Source organism: Dromiciops gliroides, chromosome 4 (assembly GCF_019393635.1).
Source record: "Dromiciops gliroides isolate mDroGli1 chromosome 4, mDroGli1.pri, whole genome shotgun sequence".
Taxonomy (NCBI): Eukaryota; Metazoa; Chordata; class Mammalia; order Microbiotheria; family Microbiotheriidae; genus Dromiciops; species Dromiciops gliroides.
Window position 1 is genome coordinate 160,382,881 of NC_057864.1, and position 17,444 is coordinate 160,400,324.

At 45.5% G+C, this 17,444-nt stretch overlaps 1 protein-coding gene across 3 annotated transcripts in view; it reads left to right on the forward strand.

The window, feature by feature from the left end:
* The first annotated feature begins 2,333 nt into the window (after window positions 1-2,333).
* Window positions 2,334-17,444, forward strand: part of KCNN3 (potassium calcium-activated channel subfamily N member 3) — a 314,190-nt gene continuing 299,079 nt past the window's right edge. For all 3 annotated transcript variants that reach the window (XM_043962683.1, XM_043962684.1, XM_043962685.1), the window contains exon 1: window positions 2,334-3,546. In XM_043962683.1, coding sequence (XP_043818618.1) covers window positions 2,662-3,546 — 885 coding nt within the window. In that variant the 5' untranslated portion in view covers window positions 2,334-2,661. The remainder of the gene's footprint in view (window positions 3,547-17,444) is intronic.

Sequence of the window (17,444 nt, forward strand, 5' to 3'; positions counted from 1 at the left end):
CACAGCCAACATGTGTCTGAGGTTGAGCTTGAACCCAGGCCTGACTGGGAGGCCGGTATGATAGCAACACTGCCAGGCTGCCTTTCACGAGGAAGTTTTTAAGCTTAAATTTGTAATCCAAATGTCAAACTAAACAGTATCTGTTTCTGGCTTTATAAAGCATCATTCAGTGAGCATGCACACATCCATAATATGTATGAGGTATGCCCAATGAAGAGTGAGTTGATCTTTGAATAACTAGGATCATGAGACCTAGAGGGAAGCTTAGAATACAGCCCCTTCTTATCACAGAGGAGCATACTTGAACCCTGAGAGGTGAAGAAATTTCTCAAGGGGACACAGTTAATAAGGGGAAGAGCTGAGATTCTAACCCAGGTGACCAGAAGAAGATAAAATTTTAACATACTTGGTTTTCTAGTCTTTAAAAACAAAACAGATTTATTAATGCATTTTGCTTTTTATGTCAGTCATTTCGGGATATAGCCTCCCACCCCCGATCCACATCAAATTCACTCTGGTAAGAGTAAAACAGCAAGGGAAAAAGTCTCTCCCCCCCACCCCAGCATCTCTTCCTCCCCATCCCACTCCTTGAAACTCAATTAAATACAGTGTCTACACTTGACAATGTATGCAATATGCTGCCCTTGTAGTTCTCTCCTAAGGAGTTTCATTATATTTTTAAGGGGCCTAAGATGAGTAACTCAGATTTGGGCTTTTGTTGAATGTTCTCAGTGTTATTGTATTCATTGTGTATGTAGTTTGTGTGGCTCTGCTAATTTCAATCTACCTCAGTTCATACAAGTCTCCCCTTGTTACCAAGCTGCCTCCCGATGTTCTGGCTTTTTATAATTTTTTTTTTTTTTTAGTGAGGCAATTGGGGTTGTGACTTGCTCACAGTCACACAGCTAGTAAGTGTTAAGTGTCAGAGGACGGATTTGAACTCAGGTACTCCTGAATCCAGGGCCGATGCTCTATCCACTGCGCCACCTAGCTGCCCCTGTTCTTGCTTTTTAAATTCTGGCTTTTTCTGCAAGTGATCTTCAGTTCTCACTTATCTGATTTAATAGAATTATGGGAAGAATCTGATAATCAATATACACAGACAATCCAAAAACATCATTTTAGTCAGTTGCTCTAACTCCCTCCTTCCTCCCCTTCTCCTCACCAAAGCTTCTCAGGATAAGCAAAATAGACTGGGTTCAACTGTCCCTCCAAGTGCTGAGGGAGGAGCACTAATGAGATCAAGGACCAGAGAGCAGGAAGGAGGTAGAGGGGAGGCAAAGGTCATGGGATACTAGACCCTTTCCCCAAATCAATCGGTTTTCATTTAATATGGGAATGAATCCCATTCTTGGTCCATTTCTTTGTGACTCCCTAAGCATCCAGAATAGGGTGCTATGCACAGTAGGTATTTCATAAATAGTTGATGACTATGTTGAGCTTGGAAGCCTGGCAGCTGTTCGCAGCCCTATTGTTGGTGTCCTAGGGGGCAACTGAAGGGAAGTGATCAGCAGGGGAGGCTTCTGCCTTCCTGGCCATAGGAATATGGTGTCAAGGTTAGGGAGCCAGGATCACCTCCCATATGGGCACATTCCACTTCTGGGTGACATTGCTTCATGCTCCTTTCTTTATACTCTGTATGAAACACTAGGCTAAGTGGTGGTCAGGAAACTTCACATCCTGGTCTTCTGTTTCCTTCTTTTTCTCCTGAAAAGGATTAGGACTCAGATCATAGGATTTTCCAAGAGGAAGGGATCTCTGACGGGATTTCTTTTCAGGTCCAGGCTGGACCAGATGACCTCTGAGCACTCTTCCAACTCTGAGGTTTTGTGGTTCTCTCATCCCATTCCAATCCCCTCATTTTACAGACGAGGAAACTGAGACCAGGGAGGGCAGTGAACTAGATGAACACTCTCTAGGTTACGTTCTAGCTTTAACAATGTAAGTAGGCATGAATGGAACTTTCCATCCACACCCCCTCCCCCACATCCCTTCTCATGACATCCCTTCAGTCTTCTGGCACTCTTCCCTCTCCTGCGGGGCTCTCTGCATCCCTTATTCCTTTGGGGTCGACCAATTCCTTGTACCTGTCAGAAAGGGAAGAAGGCAGCTGCTTCAGACGTCAGGCAAAAGAAACTACAACTCCCAACCCTCTGCGCAGCCTCCAGCCTGTGCACCCTCTCTGTGGGTTGGGGCTGAGAGAACCTCCTCTTTTAGGAGGAGCATTGTGGAGGGGGCGTTGTTAGGATGTGGTTGGAGAGTTAAGCCAAGCCAATGAGACCAGCTGCTAATAAGTGGGTTTGGCTTACAATATTACAGTGGAAGGAGGAGAAGGAGAGGAAAGCTATTGAGCCTCAGCTGAGTGGAGCTGACCCTTGCCTGAGACTCTTCTAAAGACCACCTCGAGAGGCAGAGTTCTTTTCCCCCCACCCCAGCTCCTCTTCTTCCCCTTCCCACTACAATGCATTCTTGACTGGCAGCATCCGGACTCTAGGCAGCCCCAGAGAACCGAACCAAGCCAAAGAAAAGAGGATCAGAGCCAAGACACTCTCTGGCTTGGGATCTCCGATGCCGGTCTTTCTTTGAGGAAATCTGAGAGAGAGAGCGAGAGCAGAATTGGGGTGGGGGGGTTTGTGGAAGGGAATCCAACCAGTCCCCAAGATGGACACTTCTGGGCACTTCCATGACTCTGGGGTGGGAGACTTGGATGAAGACATGAAGTGTCCCTGTCCATCTTCGGGGGATGAGCAACAGCAGCAGCAGCCACAGCAGCCACCACCACCGGCCCCGGCACAATTGGTCCCCCAGCAGCAGCAGCAGCAGCAGCAGCAGCAGCCCCAGACACCGGCACCCCCGTCTTCGAGGCCCCTCACCCAGCTCAACCAACTCCAGAGCCAACCTCTCCATCATAGCCTGCTGCACTCTTCTCCCACTGCTTTCAGGGCCCCACCTTCCTCCAACTCTACCACCATCCTCCACCCTTCCTCCAGGCAAGGCAGCCAGCTCAATCTGAATGACCACTTGGTTGGCCATTCTCCAAGTTCAACAGCTACAAGTGGGGCCGGAGGAGGCTGCAAGCACAGACAGGCGAGCCCACTGGTCCACAGGAGAGATAGCAACCCTTTCACGGAGATAGCCATGAGCTCCTGCAAGTACAGTGGTGGGGTGATGAAACCCTTGAGCAGGCTAAGTGCCTCCAGGAGGAACCTCATAGAGTCCGAGCCTGAAAGCCAACCCCTCCAGATCTTTAGCTCTAGCAATCCACCCGAGATTGTCATTTCTTCCCGGGAGGATCACCATTCCAATCAGACCCTGCTCCATCATCCAAATGCCACCCACAACCACCAGCACTCCGGCACCAGCAGCATCAGCACCTTCCCCAAGGCCAATAAACGGAAAAACCAAAATATCGGCTATAAACTGGGACACAGGAGAGCCTTGTTTGAAAAGAGGAAACGGCTGAGTGACTATGCTTTGATTTTTGGGATGTTTGGCATTGTTGTTATGGTGATAGAGACCGAGCTCTCTTGGGGGTTATACTCAAAGGTAGGGGCTTCGGTTTCTCTTTATCCCTTTAACAAAAGGAGACAGGAATGTAGGTAGCAAGGAGAGAGGCAGAAACAGGGGAGAGCAAAGGCATTTTTCTAGTTGTATGTCTGAACACTCGATTAACTTCCCATGGCTTTCTTTCTAAATCAAGGGAGAATTCATTTTCGTTAGGAGAACTCCCCACCCCCCCTACCCCCCCACACTTTCTCTGTTTTTCAGATGCAGTATTAGGTAGGATTAAAGAATCCCTTCTGAGAAATCATTTTTTCCCCCTCCTGGCTCATTGGTACTAAAGCATAAACCTGCTGCTTAACACACCAATTAATTACATGCACTCTGCCTTGATGTGATGTGTTTGCCTGTCCCTGCTAGCCCCATCCCACCCCACCAGCCTCCACTCCATTGCTTTCTCTCCATTTTCCCAAGGTGAACAAAATCTAGAACTGTTTGTGTAAGGGCAGTTTACTAAAATCTCCCCAAAGCCCTGCTATCCCTCCCCCTCTCCTTCCCCTGCCTCCCAAGTTTCTAATCTTATCCTCTCTCCTCTGAGACTTGTGGCAAATAGTAAAGTATGGTGGCTGAGGTTCCCTGGTGTATTGGGGCAAACACACAGGAGAATGAAACAGTGGCTCCCTCACTCGTGAAAAGGGGGCTCAGATTCAACCAGGTTAGTGCCTTGTAAACATTCCCCCAACAAAAATGGCTACAGGTGTTAGTTACCGAAGAAAAGCAGCCCGGCCTCACTTTGCATCACACTTATTGTCTTTGCCTTTTCTGTCTCCGAGGCTCCTGACATCCCTTAAGCATGCCGACAGCAAAGGCAAGCCAGTGTCGGCGGGAGCCTGGCCCATTACCAACCCCCCTCCTCAACTCTGCCCATCTTCGCCCCTCAACCTGTCTCCGTTCTCCTAGAGAGGGGAAAAAAAAAGATGTTTGTCCGCAGAAGGAAGGAAACCAGGGTGGCTTCGGCAAAGGACCAATCCCTTGAGTATCATTTTCCTGGTTGGTTCGGTCATTCCCCTGTAGAACAAATCCAAGCAGGTAGGAGGGGGCTTCTCTGTTGCGGAGGGGACTCCGGGAGGTGGGAGTTTCCTCCTCCGAACAGTATGGGGAGGGAGGAAGGTGGGCTTCGGTCTGATCCCGTGTATGGCTCCTCAGTTACCCTCCTTCGCTCTGGAAGGCTAAGGATCCGATTAGATTTTTGAAGTGTGTGTGTGTGTGCGTGTGTGTGTGTGCGTGTGTGTGTGTGTGTGTGTGTGTGTGTGTGTGCGCGCGCGCGCGCGCGCGCTGTGGCTTGGATTTCTGGTTTTAATTTAAAAAAAAATTATTGGGGTGTGTGTATGCGGGCAGGGGGTGGCGGGGTTTCCGGGGAGTGAGGTTGGTGGTGCTGGGGAGTTGATGGGAGGGGTTCCTCGATGCAGTTCAGCTGTTGAAAGATTTTAAATAGAGCTCCCTTTAGGCAGGACACAGCTGCTGTGAGGCTGTCACATTCCTTGTTGAAATCTAGCCACCCAAAGCCGGGAGGTGCTGCTCGGATTTCCCCCAATCCCCGTCTTTTTCCCATCGTAAGGGGGCCAAGTGCCCTGGCCCCAGCCTATCCCGAGGATAGGGCAGACCTGTCTGACGGTCGGAGTCATCAGAACGGGGAGATCTTGCGGCTGGGAAGGGGGTGGGGGCAAGTTGTCGGGAGCTCACGTCCTCCCCAGGGCAGTTTCCCAACGAGTGGCTTAGGAGCCCTCCCCATTCCGAGCAGCATGAGTGGTGCCCGGATTTCCCCTGTAAATCACAGCTCACGCAGCCCACTCATCTCTCCCCCTCCCAGTCCCCTGGTCCAGGCTGCAGCCGAATACGTTCCCTGGAAGGGCTGATCAGAGCTCGGCTCTACTGATCACACTGGACCCCACCCCTTAGCTCTAGTCAGTGCCGAACACTAACGTATGGGAAGAGCCCAGGCAAGGGTCCAGTCCAGGGAATCCAGGAGTTCCAGATTGGAGAAATCAGGGCAATCCCCACGAATTCGGGGGATACCGGATCAAAAGGGAAATGCCATCCCTGGCCACACCTGTCAGGCAGCCAGGCTCCGGGGCTCGGGAAACATCCGCGGTCCTCGTTTTAGAGTCAAATGTAGAGAGAGCTTCTGTCTCCTTCTTACCCTAGCAAACTGCCATTTTCACTTTCTGTGGAATAGATGCTGCTGCCGCTGCCGATGGAGTAATATGAATGGGGGGGGGGGGGAGCGGTCCAGGCAATCGTAGCTCTCTGTGCTGCCAGGTGAGGATCTGGTGGGTGGGGTGGGCATCGGAGGTGGCTCGGACTCTCTAACCTAAGGGGATTCTTATGTTCAGAAGCTCAGAGACTCATGTCCAACACAGCCCTGACATTCCTTGCTTTCCTTGGGCTTTCTGACTCCAGTGTGGAAGCAAGGTGGCTGCTTCCTTCCCATCTTGGTGCTGTGATGTATGATAATCACCATTTGAACTGTTTTCTATTTGATTGTGAGAAACAGTAATTAGAATCTCCCTTAAAAAAATTAAACTCTAAAAAAAAAATTAAACTCTGCACCCTGGCTCTGCTTTTTAGTTGAGGGCCTTAACAGGTTGGAGAAAACTGGCTGATGGCATTGAGAGAGTATATCCCCAGGAGGAGAAGCCTGGTGGCAAAGACTGGATGTCAATCTTTAGATATGAGTGATTGGAACGAGGAGGAGGCTGGCCAACTGTTTTTCCATCTTCACTCAGGAAAATGGAGGAAGCAGAAGGGTTAGATCAGAGCCAGAAGGTTTTGGGTTGGATTGAAGGAAGAACTTCCTGGCAGTGAGAGCGTGGCTATAGACAGATGGGTAATTGAAGGTGGGATGGGAGTGCTGGTAAGGAAACTCCTTTACTAATGAGCTTTTAAGATATCCTGCCTTGAGTAGTTTACGTACAGAGCTGCCTGGAAATGGGAATTAACTAGAAACCTTCTGGTGGAATGAGAGCTTCTACAGAAAGGGCCTTGTAAAGCATCCCCTTCTAAGTGGTAGAGGAGGGAGAAGGTATTTAAGAAGTGAGATATTTCCTGAAGGATGGCACATCCTGAAGTGATGGCACATCAAGTGGTCACATAATTACTCCTGGCAATTAAAAAAAATCTTTACAACTGGAATACTTTTTCTCCCAATGTGGAAGTGATTCATATCGTGTATATGCTGCTCCCCTTCATCCCTGACTAGTCCAAGTGGGGCTAAGAGATAGTTGGATGGGAATGAGTCCCCAAAATGGGACTTGGCTTTTTGATGTTGGGATGTTGCATATCTTAAAATATTAAAATGAACATGAAACAGATATTAGTATAAGTGGGGTTTAAAATAAGTACAGAATAGGGGGCAGCTAGGTGGAGCAGTGGATAAAGCACTGGCCCTGGATTCAGGAGGACCTGAGTTCAAATTTGACCTCAGACACTTGACACGTACTAGCTGTGTGACTCTGGGCAAGTCGTTTAACCCTCATTGCCTCGAAAAAAAAAAGTACAGAATAGACTATGGTGGTGGTGATAGTGGTAGAGAATAAACATCTGTATAACACCTACCACGCACCAGGCACTGTGAACCCTTTTTAGAAATATCAGCTAGGTGGTGCAGTGAATAGAGCGATTGATATGGAGTCAGGAAGATCTGAGTTCAAGTCCTGCCTCACACACTAGCTGTGTGAGTCCAGGTAGGTCACTTAACCCATTTGCCTCAGTTTCCTCAACTGTGAAATGGCAATTATAATCACACCTACCTCCCAGGATTGCTGTGAGGATCAAATGAGATAATAATTGTAAAGTGCTTAGCACACTGCCTGGCACCTAATAAGTGCTATATAAATGTTAGCTATTATTATTATCCTTAATTATTATTCATTTGATTCTTTTTTTTTTTTAGTGAGGCAATTGGGGTTAAGTGACTTGCCCAGGGTCACACAGCTAGTAAGTGTGTGTTAAGTGTCTGAGGCTGGATTTGAACTCAGGTCCTCCTGACTCCAAGGCCGGTGCTCTATCCACTGTGCCACCTAGCTGCTCCTCATTTGATTCTTACAATAACCTTGTGAGGTAGGTACTGTTATCATCCACATTTTACTATCTGAGGCCATCAGAGGTTAAGTGACTTGCCCAGGGTCACACAGCTAGGAAGTGTCTAAGGCTGGATTTGAACTTGGGTCTTCTTCACTTCCAGCCAAGTGCTCTCTATCCATTGCATCACTTCTCAGTTCCCATTTCCTATTCTGCCCCACTAGGGAAAGCAACAGTGAAGGATTAGGGTGGGTGGAATCAGGGGTGAGCTACTGATAAAGACTGTGTGGGGGATGCATGGTATAGACAGCTGAAAGAAGGTATAGACAGAGACAGGTATTCTTTCCACAAGGAGGGTTTGGAGGCAGTACCACCAGAAGGGGTGTGTGTGTGTGTGTGTGTGTGTGTGTGTGTGTATGCAAGTGTTGTTGTGTTGGCTACAATAACTTGAATGGACGTGAATGGAAACACCGCTACACTTAATAGGAGAGATGGAACCTTTTAAAAAGCCTTTAGGGTATATTTATGTGAGTGAGGCATCATAGCAGAGTGATGGACTTGGATGAGAGCTTCTGAGGTTTTGAGCCAGTTTACAAATGAGTAATTGTGACTTTGCCTAACATCATACAGTTAGGATTTAAACTTGGGTTCTCTGATGTCAGGTGCACTTTGTAAGGTATTATGTTATTTTTCAAATAGGGTGCCGTGAGAGTCAGAAAGCACTGGGTTCCAATTCTGCCTCCTATATATAATCACTAGTGTTGTGCCTATGAGCAAGTCCTTTTCTGAGATTGTTTTCTCACCTGTCAATTGGCCATAATAACACGTCACCTGGTTCTGATGAGGCTAATGGGACTATAAAGGCAAAGGGCTTTGCAAGTCTTAAGGCATTGCTCATGAATCTATTATTGTTATTTGTATTTTAATAGAGGCCAAAAGCCATCTTTGAGAACAACCAAATTCACTTTTGGAAAGGTAGAAGTACCTCTAGGAGTCCCTGTGGGAAAAATTCTGATTAAAATGGCCCTTCATATAGATAACATCAGTCAGAGTTAGCAGGATATTGACTACAAAGGGGATTCCTCAAAAGCATTTTGGAAAATCCTTGGGAGCATGCATTCTCATTCTGGGGTGCTATGGGAAGCTTCCTTAGAGATCAAACCTACTCTAAGCAGTGATCACAGGATGCCAACCCAGGCAAAGGCCTTATTCCTTCTCCTCCCTGGATTGAGAGAAGAGGTTGTTTTTCTCTGGGATCTAGTTGGACTTGGGAAGACCTTCCCCCCAACACTCTCTATGTGGAATTCCCTCTCCCAGGGCACTGTCTGGGAACTGGTGCCACTGTCCAGTTGATGCAATCATCACAATTGTTGGCACCCTTGGCTTTCCTGCCAGTGAAGGATTTGATGTTCTGTCTTGGAGGAAGCCAGGAAATGCTGCCCCAGCATGGCTGGTGGGTTTGTTTCTGGCTCTGGCATGGCCCCTTAAAAGATTCATCTTTCCTTGACCTTTAACCCTCCCCATGACTCACCAATCAGGAGTTCTTAACCTTTTGTGTGTCATTGACCCCAGTGCCATTCTAGTGAAACCTAATAAGCCTCTTCTCAGAATAATGCTTTTAAATGTACAAAATCAAATGCCCAGGATTGCAAAGGAAAGAAGTTAGATTGAAAGGCAGTTATCAAAATAGATTTAAAAACCCCAAGTCAAACAAGTTCTCGGACCCCAGTTGCTCTAAAATCTCCTGGTTGCTCTCTCCATATACCCAGAGGTACTCTCCCTGCTCACTGCTTTCTTTCCTTCCCAAGCATTCCATGGTAGCATTAGAGTCTTTAAGTAGAGGGCACTCTGTGAACCTGCTTAAATTCTAGGTGTCCTCTCTTTCTGCTCTCTGGACCTGAACTTTACCTGGAGCAATGGAGCCTGCCCAGGGCAGGGAGGCTTTCTGACCACTAATTACTCTTCTTTAAATATGGGAGAGTGGATCATGGAAAATAATTTTTCATTAGCAAGCACAGAGGAGGCTAGCGATGCTTTCTTCACCCACCAAAGATGGAGGATCTCACTAGTCTTTACAGATTTAGAGCAGTAGAGTCAGTGATACATTCAGGCTTAGGCACAGATGAACCCATCCTCAAAAGGTCTGGTCTACTCTCCAGCCTTCAAATAGGATTGCTTCTCTCCCATCTTAGACCAATGGTGTGTATGTATGTATGTATGTATATATATATATATATATATATAAAATTTTTTTTTTTGCGAGGCAATCAGGGTTAAGTAACTTGCCCAGGGTGACCAATGGATATTTTTGTGTGTGAGGCAATTGGGGTTAAATGACTTGCCCAGGGTCACACAGCTAGTGTTAAGTGTCTAAGGCCAGATTTTAACTCAGGCCCTCTTGAATCCAGGGCCAGTGCTCTATCCACTGTGCCACCTAGCTGCCCTACCAATAGATATTTTAAAAGAGCTGCCTACTGTGCGCTAGTGATTGTCCTAAGTGCTTTTACAAATATTGTCCCACTTGATTCTCACCTGTGAGGTAGGTGCAGTTATCACCCCCATTTTACAGTTGAAGAAACTGTGGCAAACAGAGGTTTAGTGTCTTGTCCAGGGTCACATGGCTAGTAAGTGTCTGAGTCTGGATTTGAACTCAGATGTTCCTGACTGTAGACCTACAGCCTGAAATATGATCTTCCAGGCTGTTTTGAGAAATCCTCCATGTCTCATAGCCTCCTTCCCTCATCTGGTTATTCAAACGGAGGATAGAATATCTTGCCATTTGTCTTTTGGCAAACTAGACTGGGCACTAAAGGCTGCCTGGGGTTTTGGATAAGTGAACAGGGCTGTATATGTGCGGGCTTGTGGGGCCACCCTGATATTCTGGGGAGAGTCTAACATTTCTAGCATTCTGAGGCAGCCACTAAAGTGGCAAACATCTCTCCACTGGTCTTCTGTTTGAAGACAAGCTCTGATAAGTAGATCCTGGCATGGGAGGCCCCTTTTCAAATGCATAGAATGGAGACATGACACCAAAGGGTAATCCTTCTGGGCAAGGTTAGGAGCTTCCTTTGCCTAGGTCCCACAGAATGCTTCTGCTTAGTCAGATAGATAAGGAAGCTTTTCTCCCTCAAAGGGTGGTGGCTGCTTTATTTATAACCTTTGGGGCTTGTAAGTGAGTCAAATGCTTGTAACCCACAAAGGGTATGGCTAACTTTGTATATACCCTTCCACTCAGCATGTCATCGGCCTATTTATAGCTGTCCTAGGGGAAAGACTATAATGTGCCTGGACTTCCCAGCTGGGTTCCCCATAGACAACATTACCCACATGCTCAGGCATGGGGTTTGTAATTGCTGGCACATTTATCTCCTGCATGAAATTAGACAGGAATATTTTTTTAGGACTCCTATATTGCTCTTACTGTTTTCACTAGGAAGGTTGATTTGTGGGGCCAGTGTGAAAAAATATGTTTTTTTTAAAAAATGGAGTAACCTCTGTAGAGGCCCTGGGTCCCAGATGAATAACTATGGAAAACAGAGACAGGGATGCTTGGGATTTGTTGTAATTATTTGTAAAGTACACTTTGGGAGAGGATAATATATATGTGCATGTGTACCCGTGTGAAAGAGGGAGAGAAATTCTGAGTGGGTGGATGTATATTGATGAAATGCTGCCTTACTCAGCCCCAGTGGCAGGTGGATTAACTTGTTCATTCTTAGCTGTTTTTCCTCTCTCTCTCCCTCCCTCCCTCTCTCTCTCTCTCTTTCTCTCTCTCTCTCTCTCTCCATCTTGTCCTCTCCCTTTCTCTCCCTCTCTCTTTCAGAGGGAGAGAGACATACACAGAGACAGAAGAAAGGAAGCCATCCTTTCCTCTTTTAAATAATATGGGGATCATGTTGTTATAGTGAAGGAGGCTGTGGAGAGGAAAATTCGAATCACTTTTCTCTTTTGGGGAAAACCCCAACTGAAGCTGATGTATTTTTCTTATGCTTTATTCCTCCTCCTCCCCACCCCACCCAAGCTCACCCACTCCCTGTGGCCAAGCTGAGCTCCTAGAGAGGGGGAGGGGGAAGAGGAATGAAGAAGCGAAAACTATTTTTTCAAAATGGTTATAAGAAAAATCAAGGTGTGATGAGATGATACACAGTAGAGGGAAATGTTTGGCTGGTGCACAGGGAGAGTTCCCAACATTACAGTGAGATTCAGCAAGAGGAAGAAAAAACCCCTGAACTCCCAGCAGTCATTACCAAGGTAGGGCTATTTCAGAAAATCATAGAATTATAGAAAGGACTTCAGGTGGCACTTAGTTCAACACCCTCCCCATACAGTGAATCCCCTACAATATCCACAATGAATGGTCATCCAGCCTCTTGCTTGAACACCTCTAGGGATGGAGAGCTCATTACTCAGTGGTAGCCCATTTCTCTTTTGGATTGTTCTCATTGCTGGGAAGTTTTTCCTTCTCTTTCTCTGGTTATATTTATGAAGAGGTGAGTTTTGGGAGATAGCTTGAATTCAGTCTTATGTGGAGGCAGCAGGAACAGACTAAATGGCTTCTTGGGATACTGTCCAGCCTTAGGATTTCACCCAGATCACTCCCTAGGGATTCCTGTGACTGGAATTAATTTCTGATTAAATAGTAGAGTGAGGCACAGTTGAAGCCAGGAGTGAATCCATCAGACTGGAGTGGATTTGTTAGATGCTGCCTTATTGGCCCCATCCTTCTGCTCCTAAAAATGCACAGCAGGGTCAGCATTGTTTGGACCAAACTCTAGCATAAACTGGCCAACAGGGCCTGACTAATGCAAGTGTTATTGGCCTTTTCTCTCCCAGGCTTCATTATGTATCACTCTGTCTTTTCTTTGCCTTTCCCCTTTTCATTTTCCCTTCCTACTTGCTTCCTGTCTGACTTCCTTTTCTTTACCCATCTCTCTTCCTTCCCTCTTCTCCTCTCCCATCCCTCTTTCCCAATGTTGTCTGGAAACCTCAGAGGCTTTGGTCAGCTCTGCTGAACAAAAAGGAACAAAGGTTCCTTTTTTTTCTTTTTTCTTTCTTTTGCAGGGCAATGAGGGTTAAGTGACTTGCCCAAGGTCACACAACTAGTAAGTGTCAAGTGTCTGAGGCTGGATTTGAACTCAGGTACTCCTGAATCCAGGGCCTGTGCTTTATCCATTGTACCATCTAGCTGCCCGATGGATGCTATTATTATCCTCATTTTACAAATGAGGAAACTGAGGCTGAGAAAGGTTAAGTGATTTGCCCAGGACCACACAGCTAGTAAGTGTCTGAGGCTGGATTTGAACTCAGGCAAAGAGGTTCTTTCTTTCTTTCTTTTTTTTTTTTAGGCAATGGGGGTTAAGTGACTTGCTCATGGTCACACAGCTAGTAAGTGTCAAGTGTCTGAGGCCGGATTTGAACTCAGGTACTCCTAAGTCCAGGGCCGGTGCTTTAACCACTGTGCCATCTAGCTGCCCCCTGCAAAGAGGTTCTTAATGCAATGTCTGTAAACTTGGTTTTTAAAAATAGTTTGATAACTGTATTTTTTTTGGCAGGGAAATGAGGGTTAAGTGACTTGCCCATGGTCACACAGCTAGTAAATGTCAAAGATTTGAGGCTGGATTTGAACTCAGGTCCTCCTGAATCCAGGGCTGGTGCTTTATCTACTGTACCACCTAGCTGTCCTCTTGACAGCTGTATTTTAATATAATTGATTTCCTTTGTAATCTTTTTTTATTTTATTGTATGCACTTAAAAACAGCCAGGTAACGTAATGGAAAGAGTGCTAGAAAGGGTGGTAATGAAGCCCTGAGTTCAAATCCAACCTCAGATACTTACTAGCTATGTCACCCTGGGCAAGCTACTTCACTTCTCTCAGCCTCAGTTTCCTCATCTATAAGGTGGGAATAATAACAACGGTTGTTGTGAGGTTCAAATGAGATAATATCTGTAAAGCACTTTGCAAACCTTCAGACGCCATATAAATATGAGCAATTATTGTTATTAAGGGAGAGAGGAGGGATTGATATTCCTGAAAAGTTTTTTCTGTTTCTTGTGGGCCTTAGTCTTCTTATTGGTAAAATAGAGGTTGTTGGGTTGGATTTTTTCAAGCTTTCTTCCAGCACTGAAGTCTTATAATTTGAGCTTTAATGAGAACATACTGATCTTCATGGTATTTCCTAATGAGTAGGAAGGCATGCCATTGTGGTACAGTGGGAGGCGAACCCAATTTTTTATTTCTTGAGATAGAAGGCCTGAGTTTGAATTAAGAGTCTTAGGGCAGCTAGGTGGCACAGTGGATGAAGCACCAGCTCTGGATTCAGGAGGACCTGAGCTTAAATCCAGCCTTAGACACTTGACACTTACTAGCTGTGTGACCCTGGGCAAGTCACTTAACCCTCTTTCCTCTGCAAAAAAAGAGTTATACTTACTACTTGTGTGACATTGGATTGTGTCACTGTTCTCCTTTGAAAAATGAGGGTATTAAAAAAAAAAAAAGAAAAAAGAAAAATGAGGGTATTGAATGACATGGCTCCCAGGGATGATAGGATAATAAGCACAGAGCTGGGAGGGGCCTTAAAGTCCATCCTCTTTGTTTTATAGATAAAGAAACTGAGACCCTGAGAGGGTTAGTGACTTGCCCAAAGGTCACACAGGTAACAGGGCTGAGATTTAGACCCAAGTTATCCAATTCTGAATCCAGTATTCTTTCCATTTGGCCATACTGGCCCAACTCCAAATCCTGTCCCACAGTAGAGGGGAGTAATGGCATATAGTGGAAAGAACCCGTCCTTGGTATTGGGAGACTGGCATTGAAGTCACAGCTTTCTTATTAGCTGAGTGACCTTGAGCAAGTCCCTTCCTCTCTGTAGGCCCTCAGTTTCCTCATCTACAAAACGAGGATTAGACAATCTCTAGGTTTTCTTCTGGGGCAGCTAGGTGGTACAGGGGATAGAGCACTGGGCCTGGAGTCAGGAAGATTCATCTTTGTGAGTTCAAATCTAGTTTCAGACATTTACTAGCTGTATGACTCTGGGCAAGTCACTTCACCCTGGTTGCTTCAGTTTCCTCATCTGTAAAATTAGCTGGAGAAGGAAATGGCAAACCAGTCCAGTGTCTTTGTCGAGAAAATCCCAAATGGGGTCTTGAAGAGTCAGACATGACTGAAACAAATGAACGACAGCAGCAAAAGGGTTTCTTCCAGATTGAACAACCCACCAACATATAATCATGATAGAGGGAGAGAGAATAGTACAGTAGGAAGAGGATTTGATTTGGAATCAGAGGATCTGGGTTCAAATCTCAGCTGTGCTACCTACTAGCTGTGTGACTTTGTGGAAACCATTTCTCATCTCTGGGACTCAGTTTCTTCATCTGTCAAATAGGGATATGGGACTAGATGAGTTCTGAGGTCTCCTCTTGCTCTAAATCTGCCAGCCTATGACTTATTATTTGGTGTCCTGTATCTTCTGGGCTTGTGACAAAAGCCCCCCAGAAACAAATAGTCTTTGGAAGAGGCATGGGTGGTGTCTATTGCACTTTGTATAGGAGAGGAATGCTCTTGCCCCATAGCAACTCAAGTCTTCCAGCACAGAACAATAAAAAGAACTTAATAATAATCAACATTTATACAGTGCTTTAAGGTTTACAAGGCACTTTACAGACACCTTATCCTAATGACAATCCTGCAAGGCAGGTGCTATCATTATTACCAACTTACAGATGAGAAAACTGAGGCACAGAGAAGTTAAGTGATTTGCCCAGGGTTGAACAACTAGTGTTTGAGGCCAGATTTGAACTTGGGTATTCCTGACTCCAGAGCCAGTGACCTATTCACAGTGCCACTTAGCTGCCAAACAGTGTAAAAAGGCAGGAAGAAAGTAAGAAAATATAATGGCCTAACTTGTCATTAAAGCATTGAAAGAACTGGAAGTTGTTTAGGCTTGATGTCAAGATGAGCTTTCTTACAAGTATGGCTCTCCAAAAGGGGAAAGGGCCCCCTCTAGAAAGAAGGAATGGATTCCCTCTCACGGGACATCTTCGAGTGAAGGGGGGATGACTACTTGTAAGGTGACCCACTGACAATTCATTTTGAAAGATCATGGAGAACGGGAGCCATGCAGCTGCCTGGAGACTGGCATCTCTGGTCAGGAATTTCAGAAAGGGAAGAGAGTCAAGTCTTTGAACTCTAGGTTAGTGAACTTGGCTTTGATTCCTGACAAAATTCTGGGGCATGAGCCATGGTTAGGGAACATCTAGAAAAGAAAGTGGTGAGAGGTAAGACATAGTAGGCTTCATCAAAAATAGGTCTTGCCAGACTCATTGTATTTCCTTTTTTAACTGGGTTGTTAGACTGGTAGAACATGGGAATAATCAAAAGCAGAATGGGTTGATATGGTTCACCTAGATTTTAGCAGGGCATTAGAGCAAGGGTTCCTGACCCAATGTCTGGAAACTTGGTTTTTTAATAGTTTGATAAACTGTATTTTAATATAATTTATTTCCTTTGTCATCTTTTTATTTTATTGTATGCACTTATAAACAGCTAGGTTGCACAGTGGATAGAGCGCCAGACCTGGAATCAGGGAGATTCATCTTTGCAAGTTCAAACCTGGCCTCAGACATTTCCTAGCTATGAGATCCTGGGCAAGTCACTTAACGCTGTTTGCCTCAGGTTCTTCATCTGTATAACAAGCTGGAAAAGGAAATGGCAAACTACTCCAGTCTCTCTGCCAAGAAAACCCTAAATGGGGTCAAGAAGAGTCAGATGTGACTGAAATGACATAATAACAAAAACTATTATTCTCAACAAGGAATCCATAGACTTCACTCTGCCAAAGGGGTCCATGACCCCCAAAGGGTTAAGAACCTCTGCATCAGACAAAGTCTCTCACATAATTCCGGCAGGGAAAAAAATGCAGAGACGTGGGCTAGATGATAATACAATTAGGCAGAGTCAGAACTATTTGACTACCCAAAGGGTAGTCATTAATGACTCAGTGGTGGGGACCTGATAGCTGTCTTTACAAAGGTCTGGCATGTGGAGGAGGGATCAGGCCTATTCTTTTTGGCCTCAGAAACAAGAACCAGAAGTAACGTGTGCACATTGTAAGGTAAATTTAGGCGTGATGTCAAGAAACTGCTTTCTAACGATTGGAGCTGTCCAAAAGCTGAAGGAACTGCCCCAGAAAGGAGCAGCTTCCTTCTAATGGGATGTCTTTTAGTAAAGGTGGGATGACCACTGTTAGATTTCTTTTTTAGGCAATTGAAATGACTTGCCCAGGATCACACAGCTAGTAATTGTCTGAGGTTAGATTTGAACTCAGGTCCTCCTGACTTCAGGGTCAGCAGGCTATCTACTGCACTACCCATCTGCCCCTTGTCAAGCAGATTGTTGAGGGCATTCTTGTTCAGGTGTGGATTGGCTCAGATAGCAGAAAAAAGCTCACTGAACTATAGTTTGTAGATTCCATTCTCTTCCTTTTGTGGAAATTACAGACATTTGCCCCTCTCTAATCCTGGGATATCTTTCATGTTTCCCATGATCGCTAAAAGTTTCTGATTGTGGTTCAACAATCCCATCTGTTAGTCCTTTCATCCTACCCTAAGATATGGTTCATTTGAGGATTAAATGAGATAACATTTGCAAAAAAGTACTTAGTAAGATGCCTGGCACATAGTAGGTATTATAGAAATGCAGATTCCCCTTCCCCTTCTCTTGGTCCAGTGATTTTAAGACATCAACATCGACCTCCTTTCTGAGGATCTCCCTCTTTATGTGAGGTTTACATTTCCTCACTAACTCTTTTCATTCTGTCCAAAGCTCCTTCTTCTTGGCAGAGAAAACAAACACACATTTTCAGTTG